We start from the raw sequence: 18,075 nt of genomic DNA, 5'->3' as shown, positions 1-18,075 counted from the left end.
AGTTTTGTATACCGCCTCACCAAGTTGATTGGCTTACGCATGATTTATGTTTTCATTGGCCTTGTAGGCCTCACAATCTCCACACATTTCGCGGCAAATTTCAAAAGCCTGTTTACATCACCACCCTACCATCAGCAGTTGGAAACATACAGCGATTTCGAGCATTCAACGGTTAAAATTCTCATACAGGAGTCCGATACGAAAATCATGTCGAATTGGACAAAACAGCATCCAAATATCATCAGCTATACGGAAAATAACTCCTTTTTCATGGCGGCTCGTCAAAATTTTAATTCCTCCTATGGCTATGTAATCCAATCGGAGCTGTGGGAAATCTATAATCGAAGACAAGAGTATTTTCGAAGGAAGGTTTTCCACATTACCCCCGGTCTGCAGTACTTGGACATGATGATGTGGGGTTTGCGCTTGCAGTATAACTCACCCTATAAGGAGGCCTTAAATCAATTCATTCATAAGGCCCACGACACAGGTCTAATGAATGCTTGGATGTCACGTACGTATTTGGATATGTCGAAATTGCAACGAGTACCCATACATGATCCCCATCAGGAGAGGCAAACGAAAGTTCTCGAAGTGGATAATTTTCTATGGGTATGGATTCTGTTGGCTGTCGGCTGGCTATGTGGTTTATTGGGATTAGTATTGGAGTTGTTATGGGATCGTTGTAGCAGTTGGAAGATGGAAAAATAAGTAACTGATGATGAAGAATCGGGATCTCGGTAGCCAGACCAATGCATTTGAATACACATGTGGACAAAAAAATAGGTGTACATACGTTTTTTTAACAGTATTTTTTTTTTAAATAATAACGTAATAAATATTTACATCTGGCAATGCTGTTCAAAAATGAAAAGGGGAAATACTACTAGCGAAAACGCTTATGGTACACAGAAAAAAATAAAAATCGATTTGAATCACGAAATTAATTGATCCAAACAACTTTTTATTTAAAACTGCATCAATTATCAATCAAAAGTTTTGTAAAAGGTGATTGAAAAAATTTTTTTCTGTTAAAATAATTGCATATTAATTTAAAAACAAGTAAGAGGGTGCTATGTTCGGCCGGGCCGAATCTTATATACCCTCCACCATGGATCGCATTTGTCGAGCTCTATGCGCAGTATCTCTTTTTAGGTAAACAAAGAATATTGAAGAAGAACTGTTATGCTATTGGAGCTATTGGGTTGCCCAAAAATAATTGCGGATTTTTCATATAGTCGGCGTTGACAAATTTTTTCAACGGCTTGTGACTCTGTAATTGCATTCTTTCTTCTGTCAGTTATCAGGTGTTACTTTTAGTTTGCTTTAGAAAAAAAAGTATAAAAAAGTATATTTGATTAAAGTTCATTCTAAGTTTTATTAAAAATGCATTTACTTTCTTTTAAAAAATCCGCAATTACTTTTTGGGCAACCCAATATATTACGTTACAGTCCGATTCGGACCATAAATGAGTTGAATGTTGGAGACCATTGTAGAAGTCATTGTGTAATATTTCGGTTCATTCGGTTAAGAATTGCGCCCTTGCGTAGGGGCTCAAGAAGCAAAATCGGGAGATCGGCTTATATGGGAGCTGTATCAAGCTATTGATCGATTCAGACCATATAAGACACGTATGTTGAAAGTCATGAGAGAAGCCGTTGTACAAAATTTCAGCCAAATCGGATGAGAATTGCGCCCTCTAGAGGCTCAAGAAGTCAAGATCCCAGATCGGTTTATATGGCAGCTATATCAGGTTATGTACCGATTTACGCCATACTTACCACAGTTATTGGAAGTTATAGCGAAATACTTCGTGCAAAATTTCAATCCAATCGGATAAGAATTGCGCCCTCTGGAGGCTCAAGAAGTCAAGACCCAAGATCGGTTTATATGACAGCTATACAAGATTATGCCCCGATTTGAACCATACTTAACACAGTGGTTGGAAGTTATAGCGAAATACGTCGTGCAAAATTTCATTCCAATCGGATAAGAATTGCGCCCTCTAGAGGCTCAAGAAATCAAGACCCAAGATCGGTTTATATGACAGCTATACCAGATTATGAACCGATTTGAACCATACATGGCACAATTATTGAATATCATAACAAAATACGTCGTGCAAAATTTCATTCCAATCGGATAAGATTTGCGCCTTCTAGAGGTTCAAGAAGTGAAGACCCAAGATCGGTTTATATGACAGCTATATCAGGTTATGGACCGATTTGAACCATACTTGGCACAGTTGCTGGATATAATAACGAAACACGTCGTGCAAAATTTCATCCCAATCGGATAAGAATTGCGCACTCTAGAGGCTCAAGAAGTCAAGACCCCAGATCGGTTTATATGGCAGCTATATCAGGTTATAAACCGATTTGAACCAAACTTGGCACAGATGTTGGATATCATAACGAAACACGTCGTGCAAAATTTCATTCCAATCGGATAAGAATTGCGCTCTCTAGAGGCTCAAGAATTCAAGACCCAAGATCGGTTTATATGGCAGCTATTTCAAAACATGGACCGATATGGCCCATTTACAATACCAGCCGACCTACACTAATAAGAAGTATTTGTACAAAATTTCAAGCGGCTAGCTTTACTCCTTCGGAAGTTAGCGTGCTTTCGACAGACAGACGTACGGACGGACGGGCGGACGGACGGACGGACAGACAGACGGACATGGCTAGATCGACATAAAATTTCACGACGATCAAGAATATATATACTTTATGGGGTCTCAGACGAATATTTCGAGTAGTTACAATCAGAATGACGAAACTAGTATACCCCCATCTTATGGTGGAGGGTATAAAAAGAAAATTAGGTAGGGACAACATCGAGCTTTTTTTTATACCCTCCACCATAAGATGGGGGGTATACTAATTTCGTTATTCTGTTTGTAACTACTCGAAATATTCGTCTGAGACCCCATAAAGTATATATATTCTTGATCGTCGTGAAATTTTATGTCGATCTGGACATGTCCGTCCGTCTGTCCGTCCGTCCGTCCGTCCGTCCGTCCGTCCGTCTGTCTGTCGAAAGCACGCTAACTTCCGAAGGAGTAAAGCTAGCCGCTTGAAATTTTGCACAAATACTTCTTATGAGTGTAGGTCGGTTGGTATTGTAAATGGGCCATATCGGTCCATGTTTTGATATAGCTGCCATATAAACCGATCTTGGGTCTTGACTTCTTGAGCCTCTAGAGTGCGCAATTCTTATCCGATTGGAATGAAATTTTGCACGACGTGTTTTGCTATGATATCCAACAACTGTGCCGAGTATAGTTTAAATCGGTCCATAACCTGATATAGCTGCCATATAAACCGATCTTGGAGACCGGCATGCCAGCGAACCGATAAAGACATTGTCCTGTGTGTTTAATTTCCAAGTGTTTACGTACCCGCTGTATTTGTCCATCCACAAGCTGGTTGATTTTAGTTTTTTTGTCCCTCCTTTTTGGCAATAGGTGTTGGCAAAGAACCGCGCCCCATCCACTGAGCCACAGCCGGAGCTCAACCGCCAGCAGCCAGCGGCCGCCAGCATCAATTGCCACTCCAGAGAGAAGGTGGAGCGACCTCCTATGGGGGTACGTGACAACAGATTGCAAAATATTTGCCCGAAATTTTGATACAGAGTGTTTAATAACCCATCATCAAAATTGGTTGAGAATTAGCTATGATATTGGCATATGTCTGTTTTCGATTCTACCCTGGACCATACCCTTGCAGCTGAATTCGCTCAAAGCATGAACTATCTCATCCATCAATTATATGCTTCTGCTACTTGTACTTCTAATGTATTTTCCGATTTGATAAAACTGAAGAAAATTTCGCTGCATGACCTCAATGTGAACCAATGACCCCAGGAACTAATTTTAAACGATTTATTATGGACTTGTATGTTGTGGACTTGTATTTTAAGTGGTTTATTGGCTAGCAGCTTTATGTTCTTATGGAAAATTTTGTGGAGTCACTTTATCTAAGACAAGGTTTGAGAAAAAAATCAAATAAAAGATTGAATTACTTTAATATAAAATTCTTATATGTGGTTCAGTTGCACTATAATTAAGCAAGAATTTGAATACTGCATGAAAATGTGGGTTTGTCTAACCATTAACCCTTTGTGGCACATGCTTTGTAGGGGTCAAGTTTTTTGGGTGGAATGTATGTAAGTTGAAGAGTATGAAAATCAATTCAGGAACAACGGAAAGTATTTCCTATTTTTTTCAGAAGTCATTAGCCTCAAATTACTACTTGGACACCTAAAGCGAATAAAAGAATGGACATACTTTAATTGTCGTAAGGTTGATAGGCAGTATGTTTTTTGTACGCAACACTACCGTAGTAATGGAGGGTATTATTCCTTAGTGAATTAGTTTGTAGCACCCAAAACGAGAAGAGATGAATTCATTGATGAGGCCTTGCACTATTACCCTCAAAATGACAAAATGACATGTCATATGGCTCAAATTCTGCCATTGTTAGTTAGTTTTGCATACTTTTGGGGGGATTTGACAGCGGTTTTGGGCACAATGGGCTATGGTCTGATATGGGCTATGGCCTGATATGGGCTATGGTCTGATATGGGCTATGGACAGACCGCCCTGCCTTCTCTCACAAGTAGCAAAGACGATTCAGGCATTACTCCTCCCGAGCCTCGTTGGAGAATTTCCATTTGCACACTTGTTGGGGGGATTTGACAGCGTTTTTGGGCACAATGGGCTATAGTCTGATATTGAACATGTTCAAGTCGGATGACTGAAGGCCTAAATCGACTCACTGTTTCTTATTTCAGCGAATCCGGATAATACAGACGGCTTTTATGGGCTTAAGACCCTAAATCGGAATATCGGTCTATATGGCAGCAATGTCCAAATATGGTCTGATGTGAACCATTTCCGGTTTTATTATGTTTTAATTGTAGCAAAATCGCATAATAAATGCGACTTTTATAGGCTTAAGTGAAAAAAATTGAAAGATCGGTCCATATGACAGCTATTGGGTTGCCCAAAAAGTAATTGCGGATTTTTCATATAGTCGGCGTTGACAAATTTTTTCACAGCTTGTGACTCTGTAATTGCATTCTTTCTTCTGTCAGTTATCAGCTGTTACTTTTAGCTTGCTTTAGAAAAAAAGTGTAAAAAAAGTATATTTGATAAAAGTTCATTCTAAGTTTTACTCAAAATGCATTTACTTTCTTTTAAAAAATCCGCAATTACTTTTTGGGCAACCCAATATATTTAAATCTCACGGCAGCCGGTTGTACACACCGGATTGACCCGTCGGCAAGGGCTGCCGCCTCAGTTCACATGTTCGTCCTTTTTTCGTCACATCCCGGAGTGCCTTCTGCGCAAGCTTCTAGTCCATTCTGTTCGGTTTGCCAGGACCCCCTCCATCATAGGTGGGTGTCGGTGAGGTGTAACCGGTGCATGGAGTGGGTACATTTCCTATCTTGCTGTTGCCTTACATCACTACGGGAGTATACTCATACTGAATATGTTAAAAGTTTCTGGGCGACCATAGACAGCAGAGGATCACAAGTGTCTTCGTTGTCGCATTCTGCGTCCTCGTCATCGGACTATGTGACTCCCCGAACTCTTTCTTGCGGCAATATACGCAACAGCAGCATCCCAGCCCCAATATTGCCAGGCCAGTGCCGGGAAGTGTATCATTTTTGCAACTAAACTGCAACGGTCTCCCTGCAAGATCGATGAGAATGTGGATTTTAGGAGACGGAACAACATACGGGTCGCAGCGATCCAGGAGACAAAGCTGACCAACACCTGCAGCATGCACAGTTATCACGGATATAATGTGCTACGTAAGGATCGCTTAAGGAATGGAGGTGGGGATTGCCCTTCGTGATACATCATTCCGTGCAGTATATATCCATCTCGCCTGTACCTGGCGCTAGTGACCCCTACATGGAGTGCATAGGTATAGTAGTCAGATCCGGTATTGCCGAGATAGAACTATACAACTAGTAGATACCGCCGGTTGGTAGCGGTGTCCCAATTAATGGACAAGCTTACAAACCCGACATAAGTGGGTTAATATCTGCCCATAATCGCCTGGTTCTAGGGGACTATAATAGCTAGGGGACTATAATAGGCATAGCTCCACGTTTGCACGGTGAATAAGGATGCCCCCACTAGTAAGTGTAGCAGCTCGACAGACATTTCCATTACATCCCCTGATCACCTGAGTGACGTATCCTGGCAAGCCGTCATCTCTTTTGGGTCAGACCACCTCCCCAAAATTTTCAACATTAACCGACCACCCGACTTCATAACCTCCGAGCGCCGGACATTTATCAATCAGAAGAAGGCCGATTGGGCTTCAGAAAGTACATCAATCGCCTCTTCAATAAACTGAACACCACCCTCAGATGTGCTAATTGCCGAGAGGAAATTCCCAGACATCATTTACTCAGCAGCCGCTCGCTTTTTATCAGCCGGTCGAATACCCCAAGTTCGGCCCAATTTCTCGGAACAGGCAGTGGCGCTCGCAGACGAGCGTGACGGAATTCGTTGTACGGACCCCACTAACCCCAGAATCAGTGAACTGAATCTGGAAATAAACAGGGTAGTCAACGAATAACTCTCTGTTTAAAATTTCAGCGAAATCGGTTCATAAATACAGCAGTTAAGGGCTGTAGACCATAAACGGTCTATATGGCAGCTATATCCAAATATGATCCCATTCAAGAACTTAACCTGCGCGTAGAGATAATACGGATCTGTGCCAAATTTCAATTCACTATTTCAATGTTTGAAGGCCGTGGCGTGTTTTCCACCGACGCACAGTGGGAAGAGAAATAAAATAAGTGGAAATAAGTCTGCTATTTTGGAACGAATAGAGATATCTTCATGAAATCTTATATGGTCATATTTTACTGAGGTGTTATCCAGTTTATATGCAGCTATCCAGTTTTTACTCAAGTCCCTAGAAGGCACTTTGGTGGGCCTTCAAAGTTGGTCACCTCGGCCCTACAAAATTTTATTCAGGCTATCAAAAGCGCATTTATGGTCCGGTTTTCAAAAATTGGAAAGTACTTAAAAGCCCTACAAAAAACAGGTATAAATGTTCGGGATATCTTTTAAAGTGTCCAAGAAATTTGACTAACAAATTTTTATACCCTCCACCATAGGATGAGGGGTGTACTAATATCGTCATTCCGTTTGTAACGCCTCGAAATATGCGTGTAAGACCCCATAGAGTATATGTATTCTTGATCTCCATGACATTTTAAGTTGATCTAGCCATGTCTGTCCGTCCGTCTGTCCGCCCGTCGGTCCATTCGTCTGTCCGTCTGTCCGTCCATCCTTCCATCCGTCTATCCGTCTATCCGTTTGTCCGTTCGTTTGTCCATCTGTCCGTTCGTTCGTCCGGCTGTCCATCCATCTGTCCGTCCATCCGACTGTCCGTCCATCCGTTTGTCCGTCAGTTCGTCCATCTGTCCGTTCGTTCGTCCGGCTCTCCATTCATCTGTCCATCCGTCTGTCCATCTGTCTGTCCGTCCATCTGTCCGTCCATCCGTCTGTCCGTGCATCCGTCTTTCCGTCCATCCGTCCGTCCATCCGTCCGTCCATCTGTCCGTTCGTTCGTCCGGCTGTCCCTCCATCTGTCCGTCCGTCCATCCGTCCGTCCATCCGTCCGTCCATCCGTCCGTCCATCCGTCCGTCCATCCGTCCGTCCATCCGTCTGTCCGTCCATCCGTCTGTCCGTCTCTCCGTTTGTCCATCCGTCCGTCCATCCGTCTGTCCGTCCATCCGTCCGTCCATCCGTCCGTCCATCCGTCCGTCCATCCGTCCGTCCATCCGTCCGTCCATCCGTCCGTCCATCCGTCCGTCCATCCGTCCGTCCATCCGTCCGTCCATCCGTCCGTCCATCCGTCTGTCCGTCCGTCTGTCCGCCCGTCGATCCATCCGTCCGTCCGTCTGTCCGTCCGTCCGTCAATCTGTCCGTTCGTTCGTCCGGCTGTCTATCCATTCGTCCGTCTGTCTGTCCGTCTGTCGGTCCGTCTGTCCATCCGTCTGTCGAAAGCACGCAAACTCTCGGAGGAGTAAAGTTCGACTCGACTTGAAATTTTGCATAAATACTTCTTATTAGTGTAGGTCGGTTGGGATTGTAAATGGGCCAAATCGGTCCATGTTTTGATATAGCTGCCATATAAACCGATCTTGGCTTTTGACTTCTTGAGCGAAATTCTTATCCGATTTGGCTGAAATTTTGCATGTGGTGTTTGAGAATCACTTCCAATAACTGCTCTCAGTATGGTTTAAATCGGTTCATAACCTGATATAGCTGCCATATAAACCGAACTTGGCTCTTGACTTCTTGAGCATCTAGAGGCGCAATTCTTATCCGATTTGGCTGAAATTTTGCACATGGCGTTTTAGTATTACTTCCAACACCTGTGTTATGTGTGGTTCAAATCGGTCCATAACCTGATATAGCTGCCATATAAACCGATCTTGGCTCTTGACTTCTCGAGCATCTAGAGGGCGCAATTCCCGTCCGATTTGGCTAAAATTTAGCACGAAGTTGTTTGTTGTGACTTCCAACACCTGTGTTAAGTATGGTTGAAATCGGTCCATAACCTGATATAGCTGCCATATAAATCGATCTTGGATCTTGACTTCTTGAGCCACTAGAGGGCGCAATTCACAACCGATTTGGCTAAAATTTAGCGCTTGTACAAGCAACAAAATAAGAGACCAGCCTTTGCAAAAATTTCAAAAATAAATTGTAAGTCAAATTTCTTGAACACTACAAAAGGTATCCCGCACAAATTTTGAAAATCGAAGCATAAATGCGCTTTTGACAGCCCGAACAAAATTTTGTAGGGCCGAGGTGACTAACTTTGAAGGCCCACCAATGGGCCCCTGGGACTTCTAGGGCCCTGCATTTAAGCTGGATTACACCTCAGCTATAACCCACTGTGCTCCGTTCGTACTCAGAATTAAAAAATGAGCCCCCTTATCATTGAGATTAAACTCAAATCAGTCTGCAATAATTTTTATGAGAGAAGTACACCCTACAAAAAATAGAAATAATTGCATATTTAATAAAAAGAAATTTCAAAATTTCCCATAGCAAAGTTATGCAATAGAACAATTTTGCGAATAATCAATTTCTTTAATATCATATGGGAAAGAATGTGTGAAATTCCCAAAATATTGATTAAAAAATCCAATACTCTGTGAAGAGGGAAATTCGTAAAAATGGGCGAAATTATTATTAACCCAATTTGTAAAAATGCAAATTAGGACATGGACATTCCACCAAGGAGCAACGAGAATACTTCCCTCATATCAATGATTGCTATGCGATACAAGATTAAGCTCAATGATAAGGGACCGCCTTTTTATACTCACCACCATAGGATAGGGGGTATACTCATTTAGTCATTTCGTTTGCAACACGTCGAAAAAATCCCTTTTCGACCCTACAAAGTATATATACTTCGGATCGTTGTGAAATTCTATGGCGATTTAACTTTGTCCGTGTGTTCGTGCGTCTGTCCGTCCGTCTGTTGTAATCACTCTACAGCCATAAATTGAGGTATTGAGCTGAAATTTGGCACATAAACGTCTTTTTGATGCACGCAGGTTAAGTTCTTGAATGGGTCAACTCGGAAATAATTGGATATAGCTGCCATATAGACCGATCTGCCGATAAAGAGTCGAGAGCCCATAAAAGCTTTCGCTTAAAATTTAAACAGTGGGTTTCTGAATGCCTCCCAACATCCGGAACAAAAATTTGTTTCAAATAGGACTTTACATAGATATAGCTGCCATATAGACCGATCTTCCGATAATGGGACTAAAACCCGTAAAAACCTTTATTTATTACCCGATTTCGCTAAAATTTTAAACATTGAGTTGTTGTAAGCCTCTCAACATCCGACCCGAATATGGTTTCGATCGGACTATATTTTGATATAGCTGCCATATAGAACGACCTCCCGATTTAGGGTCTGAAACCCATAAAAATTGCATTTATTACCCGATTTCGCAGAAATTTTGTTGAAACTTAAATATGGTTCAGATCGGACAATATTTATATATGGCTGCCATATAGTCCGATCTGCCGATTAAGGTTGTGAAGCTCATAAAAGCTGCATTTATAACCCGAATTCGCTGAAATTTGATTCATTGGTTTATTTAAACCATCCCTCCATCTGATCCGTTAAGGGTCTAAAGCCCATAAAAGCTTTACTTATTACCCGATTCCACTGACATGTGTATCAGTGATTTGTTTTAGGCCCCCCGCCATCTGACCCAAACATGCTAAAGATCGGACTAATTTAGATATAGCTGTCATATAGACCGATATTCCGATTACGGGTCTGAAGCCCACAAAAACTTCATTAATTACCCGATTTAGTTAAAATTTGAAATACTGACTTGAATTCTCGGCACCAGAATAAAATATGATCGCGACCAGTCCATATTTACATATAACTATGGATATAGCAGTGGAGTTATAATAAAATATGATTACTGTATCCTTGGTGGTGGGTACGCATAGCTTCGAACGTCCGAACTTAACACGTTTTTACTTGTTTAGATGAAAGATTTTAAAGTATAACAAGAAAAAGCACGCTAAGTTCGGTCGGGCCGAATTCTTGGAACCCACCAAGATGGAATCTGCTAAAAATTTATTCGAACTTAATTTAGATGAAGGACATAATTTTAGACTACATACCAAACTTGTGTCCAACCAACAAAAAATTAAAGCTTTTACAAACCAACCAAGGATAATCGAGAGACTGATTTATATGGGAGCTATAGCAGATTATAGACTGATTTGGACCGCACTCGGCACAATTGTTGGAAATCGTCACAGAACACATCGTCACATGCAAAATTTCAGCCAAATCAGACAAAAATTGCTGGTTGTAAGGGCTCAAGAAGTCATATCGGAGAACGGTTTATATGGGAGCTATATCAGGTTATAAACCGATTCGAACCGTCCTTGGCACAGTTGTTGAAAGTCATAATGGAACACAACATACAAAATTTCAGCCAAATCGGATGAAAATTGTGGCTTCCAGTGGTTCAAGAAATCAAATCGGGAGATCGGTTTATATGGGAGCTATATCAGGTTATAGAACGATTTAGACCTCCAGTGTTGGAAGTCATAAGGGAATACTACATGCAAAATTTCAGCCAAATCGGACAAAATTTTGGCTTTCAAGGGCTCAAGAAGTCAAATCGGGAGATCGGTTTATATGGGAGCTATATCAGGTTATAGACCGTACTTGGCACAGTTGTTGGAAGTCATAAGGGAATACTACATGCAAAATGTCAGCCAAATCGAACGAAATTTGCGGCTTCCAAGGGCTCAAGAAGTCGAATCGGGAGATCGGTTTATATGGTAGCTATATCCGGTTATAGACCGATTTGGTCCATACTTGGCACAGTTGTTGGAAGTCATAACGGAATACTACATGCAAAATTTCAGCCAAATCGAACGAAATTTGCGGCTTCCAAGGGCTCAAGAAGTCGAATCGGGAGATCGGTTTATATAGTAGCTATATCAGGTTATAGACCGATTTAGTCCATACTTGGCACAGTTGTTGGAAGTCATAACGGAACATCACATACAAATTTTCAGCCAAATCGGATGAAAATTGAAGCTTCCAGGGGCTCAAGAAATCAAATCGGGAGATCGGTTCATGTGGGAGCTATATCAAGTTATAGACATATTTGAACCGAACTTGACACTGTTGTTGGAGGTTACAACAAAACACTACATGCAAAATTTCAGGCAAATGGGATGAAAATTTGGGCTTCTAGGGGCTCAAGAAGTCTAATCGGGAGATCGGTTTACATGGGAGCTATACCTAAATCTGAACCGATATTGTTCATTTGCCATCCCCAACGACCTGCATCGATAACAAGTATCTGGGCAAAATTTCAAGTGGCTAGCTTTACGCACTCGACCGCTATCGTGATTTCGTCAGACGGACGGACGGGCGGACACGGCTAGATCGAATCAGAATGTCGAGACGATCCAGAATCTATATACTTTATGAGGTCTTAGACGAATATTTCGAGGTGTTACAAACGGAATGACTAGATTAGTATACCACCATCCTATGGAGGCGGGTATAAAAATAGAGATATTAAGCTGAAACTTGAAGTTCGAAGACGGGCTATATCTTGATAAAGCCCCCATACAGACCGATCCGCCGATGTATGGTCTTAGGGCCATAAAAGCCACACGATATGCTTGATCGGTCCAGATTTGGATATAGCTGGAATATAGACCGATCTCTTGATTTATGGTCTTGGGACCATAAAAGGCGCATTTATAATCGATTTCGCTGAAATTTGGGACAGTGAGGTGTGTTAGGCCCTTCGACATCTTTCTTCAATTTGGCTCAGGTCGGTTCAGATGTGGATATAGCTGTCATATTGACCGATCTCTCGATTTAAGAGCTTGGGCCCATAAAAGGCGCATCTATTGTCCAATTTTGCCAAAATTTGAAACAGTGAGTTGAGTTAGGCCCTTCTAAATTTTTCTGCAGTCAGGCTCATATCGGTCCGGATTTGGATATAGCTGCCATATAGGCCGACCTCTCGATTTGAGGTCTTGGGCCCATAAAAGGCGCATTTATTGTCCGATTTCGCCGAAATTTGGGACAGTGGGTTGTGTTCAGCCGATCGATATCTTTCTTTACTTTGGGCCTGATCGGCCTAGATTTGGATATAGCTGCCATATAGACCAATCGCTCGATTTAGGGTCTTCGGCCTATAAAAGGCGAATTTATTGTCCGATTTTGACAAAATTTGAAACAGTGAGTTGTGTCAAGCCGACATCCCTCTTTAATTTGGGCCTGATCGGTCTATATTTGGATATAGCTGCCATATAGACCAAACTCTCGATTTAGGGTCTTGGGCCCATAAATGGCACATTTAGTGCCCGATTTTGACAAAATGAATTGAAACAGTGTGTTATGTTAGGCCCTCCGACATCCTTCTTCACTTTGGATGAGATCGGTTCAGATTTGGATATGGCTGCCTTAAAACCCGATTTCACGATTTAAGGTTTCGGTCCCATAAAAGGCGCATTTATAATCCGATTTCGCTAAAATTCGCCACTGTGACTAATATAAGTCTTTTCGACATTCAGGTCGGTCTTTATTTGGATATAGCTACCAAAGATTTACCTTGCAAATGGGCAAAGAAAGCCAGAAATCGTAACACACACCAACCGCTATGGAACGCGCTTTGTCTTTGGGTAGAAGACTTTTTAACCATATTAGGTGTGATGGCTTCAAAAGCCGTACGTTGGTATGTTGGATTTGTATCATAATTAATGCGAAAACGCGTCTTTGTTATAAATACCATATTAACCACTCTACCATTATATTTGATAAATATTCCAAAACACTTATTTGTTACTCGTCTAGAAGAGTTTTTGCATAACTGTTTCAGAAGAGTATTTTATAAATCTTCCAAAACACTTATCTGTTACTAGTCCACACGATTCATGCGCTATTCTAAGATTTTAAGATTCTTCTGACTTACTCCTAAATTACTCATGTGGAACATTCGCGAAACTCTCTTCCACAAGATTCGTCTTAAGGACACAACTCCTTACGACCGGGAAATCGTCTAAGACTCTTAGCAGGGTTTGTGCGCATCTAATTCGCTTCTTAACACTCTTACAGAAGATTCGTCTTGAGGACACAACTCCTGAAGACTGGGAAATCGTCTAAGACTCTTAGACGAGCTCGTATGCAAATATAACCTTCATCTAGAAGATTCGCGGAAGATTGTTTGGCGATCAAAAAAGTTTGCAGGGTTTGTGCGCGTCTAATTCGCTTCTTAATACTCTTACAGAAGATTCGTCTTGAGGAAACAACTCTTAACGACCGGGGAATCGTCTAAGACTCTTAGACGAGCTCGTATGCAAATATAACCTTCATTTAGAAGATTCGCGGAAGATTGTTTGGCGATCAAAAATGTTTGCACGGCTTTTGTGCATCTAATTCGTTTCTTAACACTCTCACAGAAGATTCGTCTTGAGGACACAACTCCTTACGACCGGGAAATCGTCTAAGACTCTTAGACGAGCTCGTATGCAAATATAACCTTCATTTAGAAGATTCGCGGAAGATTGTTTGGCGATCAAAAATGTTTGCAGGGTTTGTGCGCATCTAATTCGCTTCTTAATACTCTTACAGAAGATTTGTCTTGAGGACACAACTCCTTACGACCGGGAAATCGTTTACGACTCTCAGACCAGCTCCTAAGCAAACGTAACCTTCATCTAGAAGATTCGCGGAAGATTGTTTGGCGATCAAAAATGTTTGCACGGCTTTTGAGCATCTAATTCGTTTTTTAACACTCTTACAGAAGATTCGTCTTGAGGACACATCTCCTTTCGACCGGGGAATCGTCAAAGACTCTTAGACGAGCTCGTATATAACCTTCATCTAGAAGATTCGCGGAAGATTGTTTAGCGATCAAAAATGTTTGCTGGGCTTTTGCCCATCTAGTTCGCTTCTTTCTGCCACTGGGTGGGGTCGGAAATGGATATTTCAATTTCACTCAATCCTATGGTGATGGGTATAAAAATTCACCTCAACAACTTTGTCGAACTCCAACATAATTGTTGCTGATTTTAAAATAGCATTATGGTGCTCGTATAGTGCTATCGTACAAATTATTCTGATAAGATAGAAAGGTGTAGGGTTTTACATAGTAGAAATCGCTCGACTTTCCTTTCACATTTTGTTGTTATGAGGATACAGCAAATTCTTTACTGCCTTTAATAGAAATTGTCCAACTTTACATTTCAAAGGTGGCAAATAATGCTCACAAATCGAAATAAACGTTGTCATTGTCGGTCAGCTAAGCTATTCATATAATTACGTGGTCAAACTGCTGAAATATTGCTTACCTCATAAGCGCTTAGTATCATGTTACACGAAAATATTAAGACAATTTTTGAAAAAAAAAAAATCCTTAAACTTTAGTTACAATGATAGCCTGGTACATAACAGTTGGAACTTTTCTAATCTATTGCCTATTTTTGTGTTCAACAACAACCATAATTGCCTTAAAAGAAACCAAAGATGATGTTAAAACTAATCCTTATTTGGAAATTTTCCATGAAATAGATAAGGAAAAACATTTCAACTCTATGCTATTTTTATACAAAGGCCATATAAATGACTTCAGAATTGAGCAACTCTTCACATATTCCAAGCCAAAGGTGTTGGGGACTTATGGCCTGGATTTCATATACCGCAGGAAATTTAACAGCGAACTATTGACAATTTTCATTACCAAGGCGATTTTGGATCAGCAGCTGTTTAAGACAACAGCAGACATCTTGCATCATAGCCGGCAGACCAGAATTTTGGTCATAGCTGTAAATATCCCACATCCAGAGGAGTTTAAACAGGACTTTCTTCGGGCTTGTGAAAATTTTAAAATTACAAATGCCTTGTTGCTGTTTGTCCAACAAAATGAAGAAGAATTGCTGCAATTGAATGCCCTTAGGCCTTATCCCAAATACCATTGGCTTTCGAAGACCATGGCCAATTTGAAGGGGGCCTTATATTATCCCCTACATTGGCAGAACATGCAAAATGCCTCACTGTTAACCTATACCAGCCAAGATCCCCCAGGAGCCTTACTCTACTACGATAAGAAGGGAAATTTAAAAATCAATGGCTATGTGGCTAGGTTGATACTACTTTTTGCCGAGAAATTTAATGCCTCTCTGGAAATGTACAAACCACTCGAATTGAATGGCATTTTCACCCATTACGCTCTGAATACTATGACAAATGCTGGTCAATTGGATATACCCATAGCTCTGAATCCCACTACGACAGAAGATGACATGGTGCATCACTCGGCCTACTATGAACTAACTACCGGCCACACCATTATACCTTGTGCCACTCATTTGACGGTGAGGGAAGTTTTTGGCTTACTGCTGAATGAATACTTTTTTGGCAGCATACTACTTAGCGCCCTGCTACTATCCATTTTACATTCCTTTATAGACTATTATATTGATGGCATTGTTCACCGTTTAAATTTCGTACTAAATCACAAAATACTGCCCGGAATTTTGGGACAATCCTTCATAACCAGAATGACTTCCTGGCGCTGTTTGAAAATTGTCTATCTTTTGGTGTCATTTGCTGGTCTCAATATTTGCACACAATTCGCAGCCAACATGAATACCCTACTTACCAGTCCACCCTATCATGGCCAAATCAAGACGATCGAAGATTTACGCAACTCATCAGTTAAGATTCTTTGCCCCGAAGACGGCATGGACAGGGATTACTTTTTACCCCTGTTTGGCAATTCTTTGGTTATAAGTAAAAATGCTACCATGGTCTACGAGCACATGATTCGATTCAACAATACCTATGGCTACTTGACCTTATCGGCTAACTGGGATCTGTTTGTACAACGGCAGCGGCATTATAGACATAAGAAATTTTGTTTGGTCAGTGATTTCAGTTTTATTGACTTCTTACCCCACTGTGTCACTTTACCTGCCCATTCGCCGCTCAAGGAACCATTGGACTATTTATTGTATCGCATTAACGAGTTGGGGTTTAGACAGGCATGGAAGTCAAGTGTTTTCTATGACATGGTGAGATTGAAAAATATATCCCTGTTCGATGAAAATCCACCAGTGGATAAGAGAGTACTGCGAGTTGATGACTTATTTTGGATTTGGATGATTGTTGTGGTGGGATTGACAGCAAGCAGTCTGGTGTTTTTAGCGGAGCTGTTAATGAGCCATTGCAGGCCGAAGAACGATAGAGTCTAGGTGACCATAATTGAAGGATTCAATTCACTCCCTATTCCTACCTACCAAAGTTTTGCATATATTCTCAATTATAAAACCAAAAAATTTTAATAATTTCTAAGCTTTTGTTAGTATTATTGTACATCTCGATTTGCCACTGTAATTCATCAGCTCTTATTTATCAATGCAACCTGCAATGCTTATAGCTAACCAAATAAAATGAAATGTTTGATTGACTATTGGAGGAGCGTTTCAACTATAAACGGTTAGCAAAATGACCAAGACGGCAAAACGGGCAACTAAGCAACATTATTCGTTAGATGGGTCTGATTATTGAAATACTTTGTAGCGTGGTTTTATCTACTGCTGAGGTGGGTCAGCAGTCGTCCAGGGTTTACCTTTAAGGATCCACAAAACTTAAATAATAACACTCCTATAAATCCCTTTCTGGGTACGCAGTACTGGTTTTATTGAAAATATACTTGAATAAGTACAATTCAAAATGATGTTCTAAGCTCTTCGGTGCACGGTGTTGGTGGTGCCTGATGCTTGATGTAAGGGGTTGATCGGGTGGAAAGAATCAGTATTCAATCGGTTTCTTCGGTATTCGGATAGTTTGGGCTAGTTCCGTTATCCGGTTGAGGATTCGGCTTGTATTTGGATTGTTCGGTATTCGGTTGTCTTCAGGCGGTGGGCTTACTCGGGGCTTAGAGTTGGCTTATACGCACACCGTCGGTATCACTGCTAACTTGGTTAGAGTCTGGAAAGACAAGAGCAGATTTAAGGAACGAACCGCGTTAGGATGTGAACTAATTTCCTAAACGCTTTACGATGCGAACGAATCAGTGTTAGGATGCGAACTAGGTATCTAGTCGCGTTAGGATGCATGCGAATCGCTTTAGAATGCGAACGAATCATCGTTAGGATGCGAACTAGTTGCCCAGTCGCGTTAGGATGCAAACTAGCTTCTTAGTCACGTGAGGATGCGAACGAATCAGTGTTTGGATGCGAACTAGATAACTAGACGCGTTAGGATGCGATCGAATCGCTTTAGAAAGCGAAAGAATCAGTGTTAGCATGCGAACTAGTTGCCTAGTCACGTTAAGATGCAATTGAATCAGTCTTAGGATGCGAACTAGTTGCCCAATCGCATTAGGATGCGAGCGAATCAGCGTTAGGATTTGAACCAGTTGGCCAGTCGCTTTGGAATGCGAATAAATCAGCTTTAAGATGTGAACTAGTTACCCAGTCGCGTTAGGATGCAAA

General features: G+C 41.3%; 1 protein-coding gene across 1 annotated transcript; it reads left to right on the top strand.

The window, feature by feature from the left end:
* The first annotated feature begins 15,171 nt into the window (after positions 1–15,171).
* Positions 15,172–16,830, top strand: LOC131996234 (uncharacterized). Its single transcript, XM_059365723.1, has one exon. The coding sequence runs from the start codon at positions 15,172–15,174 to the stop codon at positions 16,828–16,830; it is 1,659 nt and encodes a 552-aa protein (XP_059221706.1).
* The last annotated feature ends 1,245 nt before the right edge of the window (positions 16,831–18,075 follow it).

This window comes from Stomoxys calcitrans, chromosome 3 (assembly GCF_963082655.1).
Source record: "Stomoxys calcitrans chromosome 3, idStoCalc2.1, whole genome shotgun sequence".
NCBI classification, from domain to species: Eukaryota; Metazoa; Arthropoda; class Insecta; order Diptera; family Muscidae; genus Stomoxys; species Stomoxys calcitrans.
The sequence above is the reverse complement of the archived record's forward strand: the minus strand, read 5'-3'. Positions and strand labels throughout refer to the sequence as shown.

Coding starts and splice junctions, on each gene's coding strand:
- LOC131996234 (XM_059365723.1), top strand. CDS start 15,172: ATGCTATTTTTATACAAAGGCCATATAAATGACTTCAGAATTGAGCAA.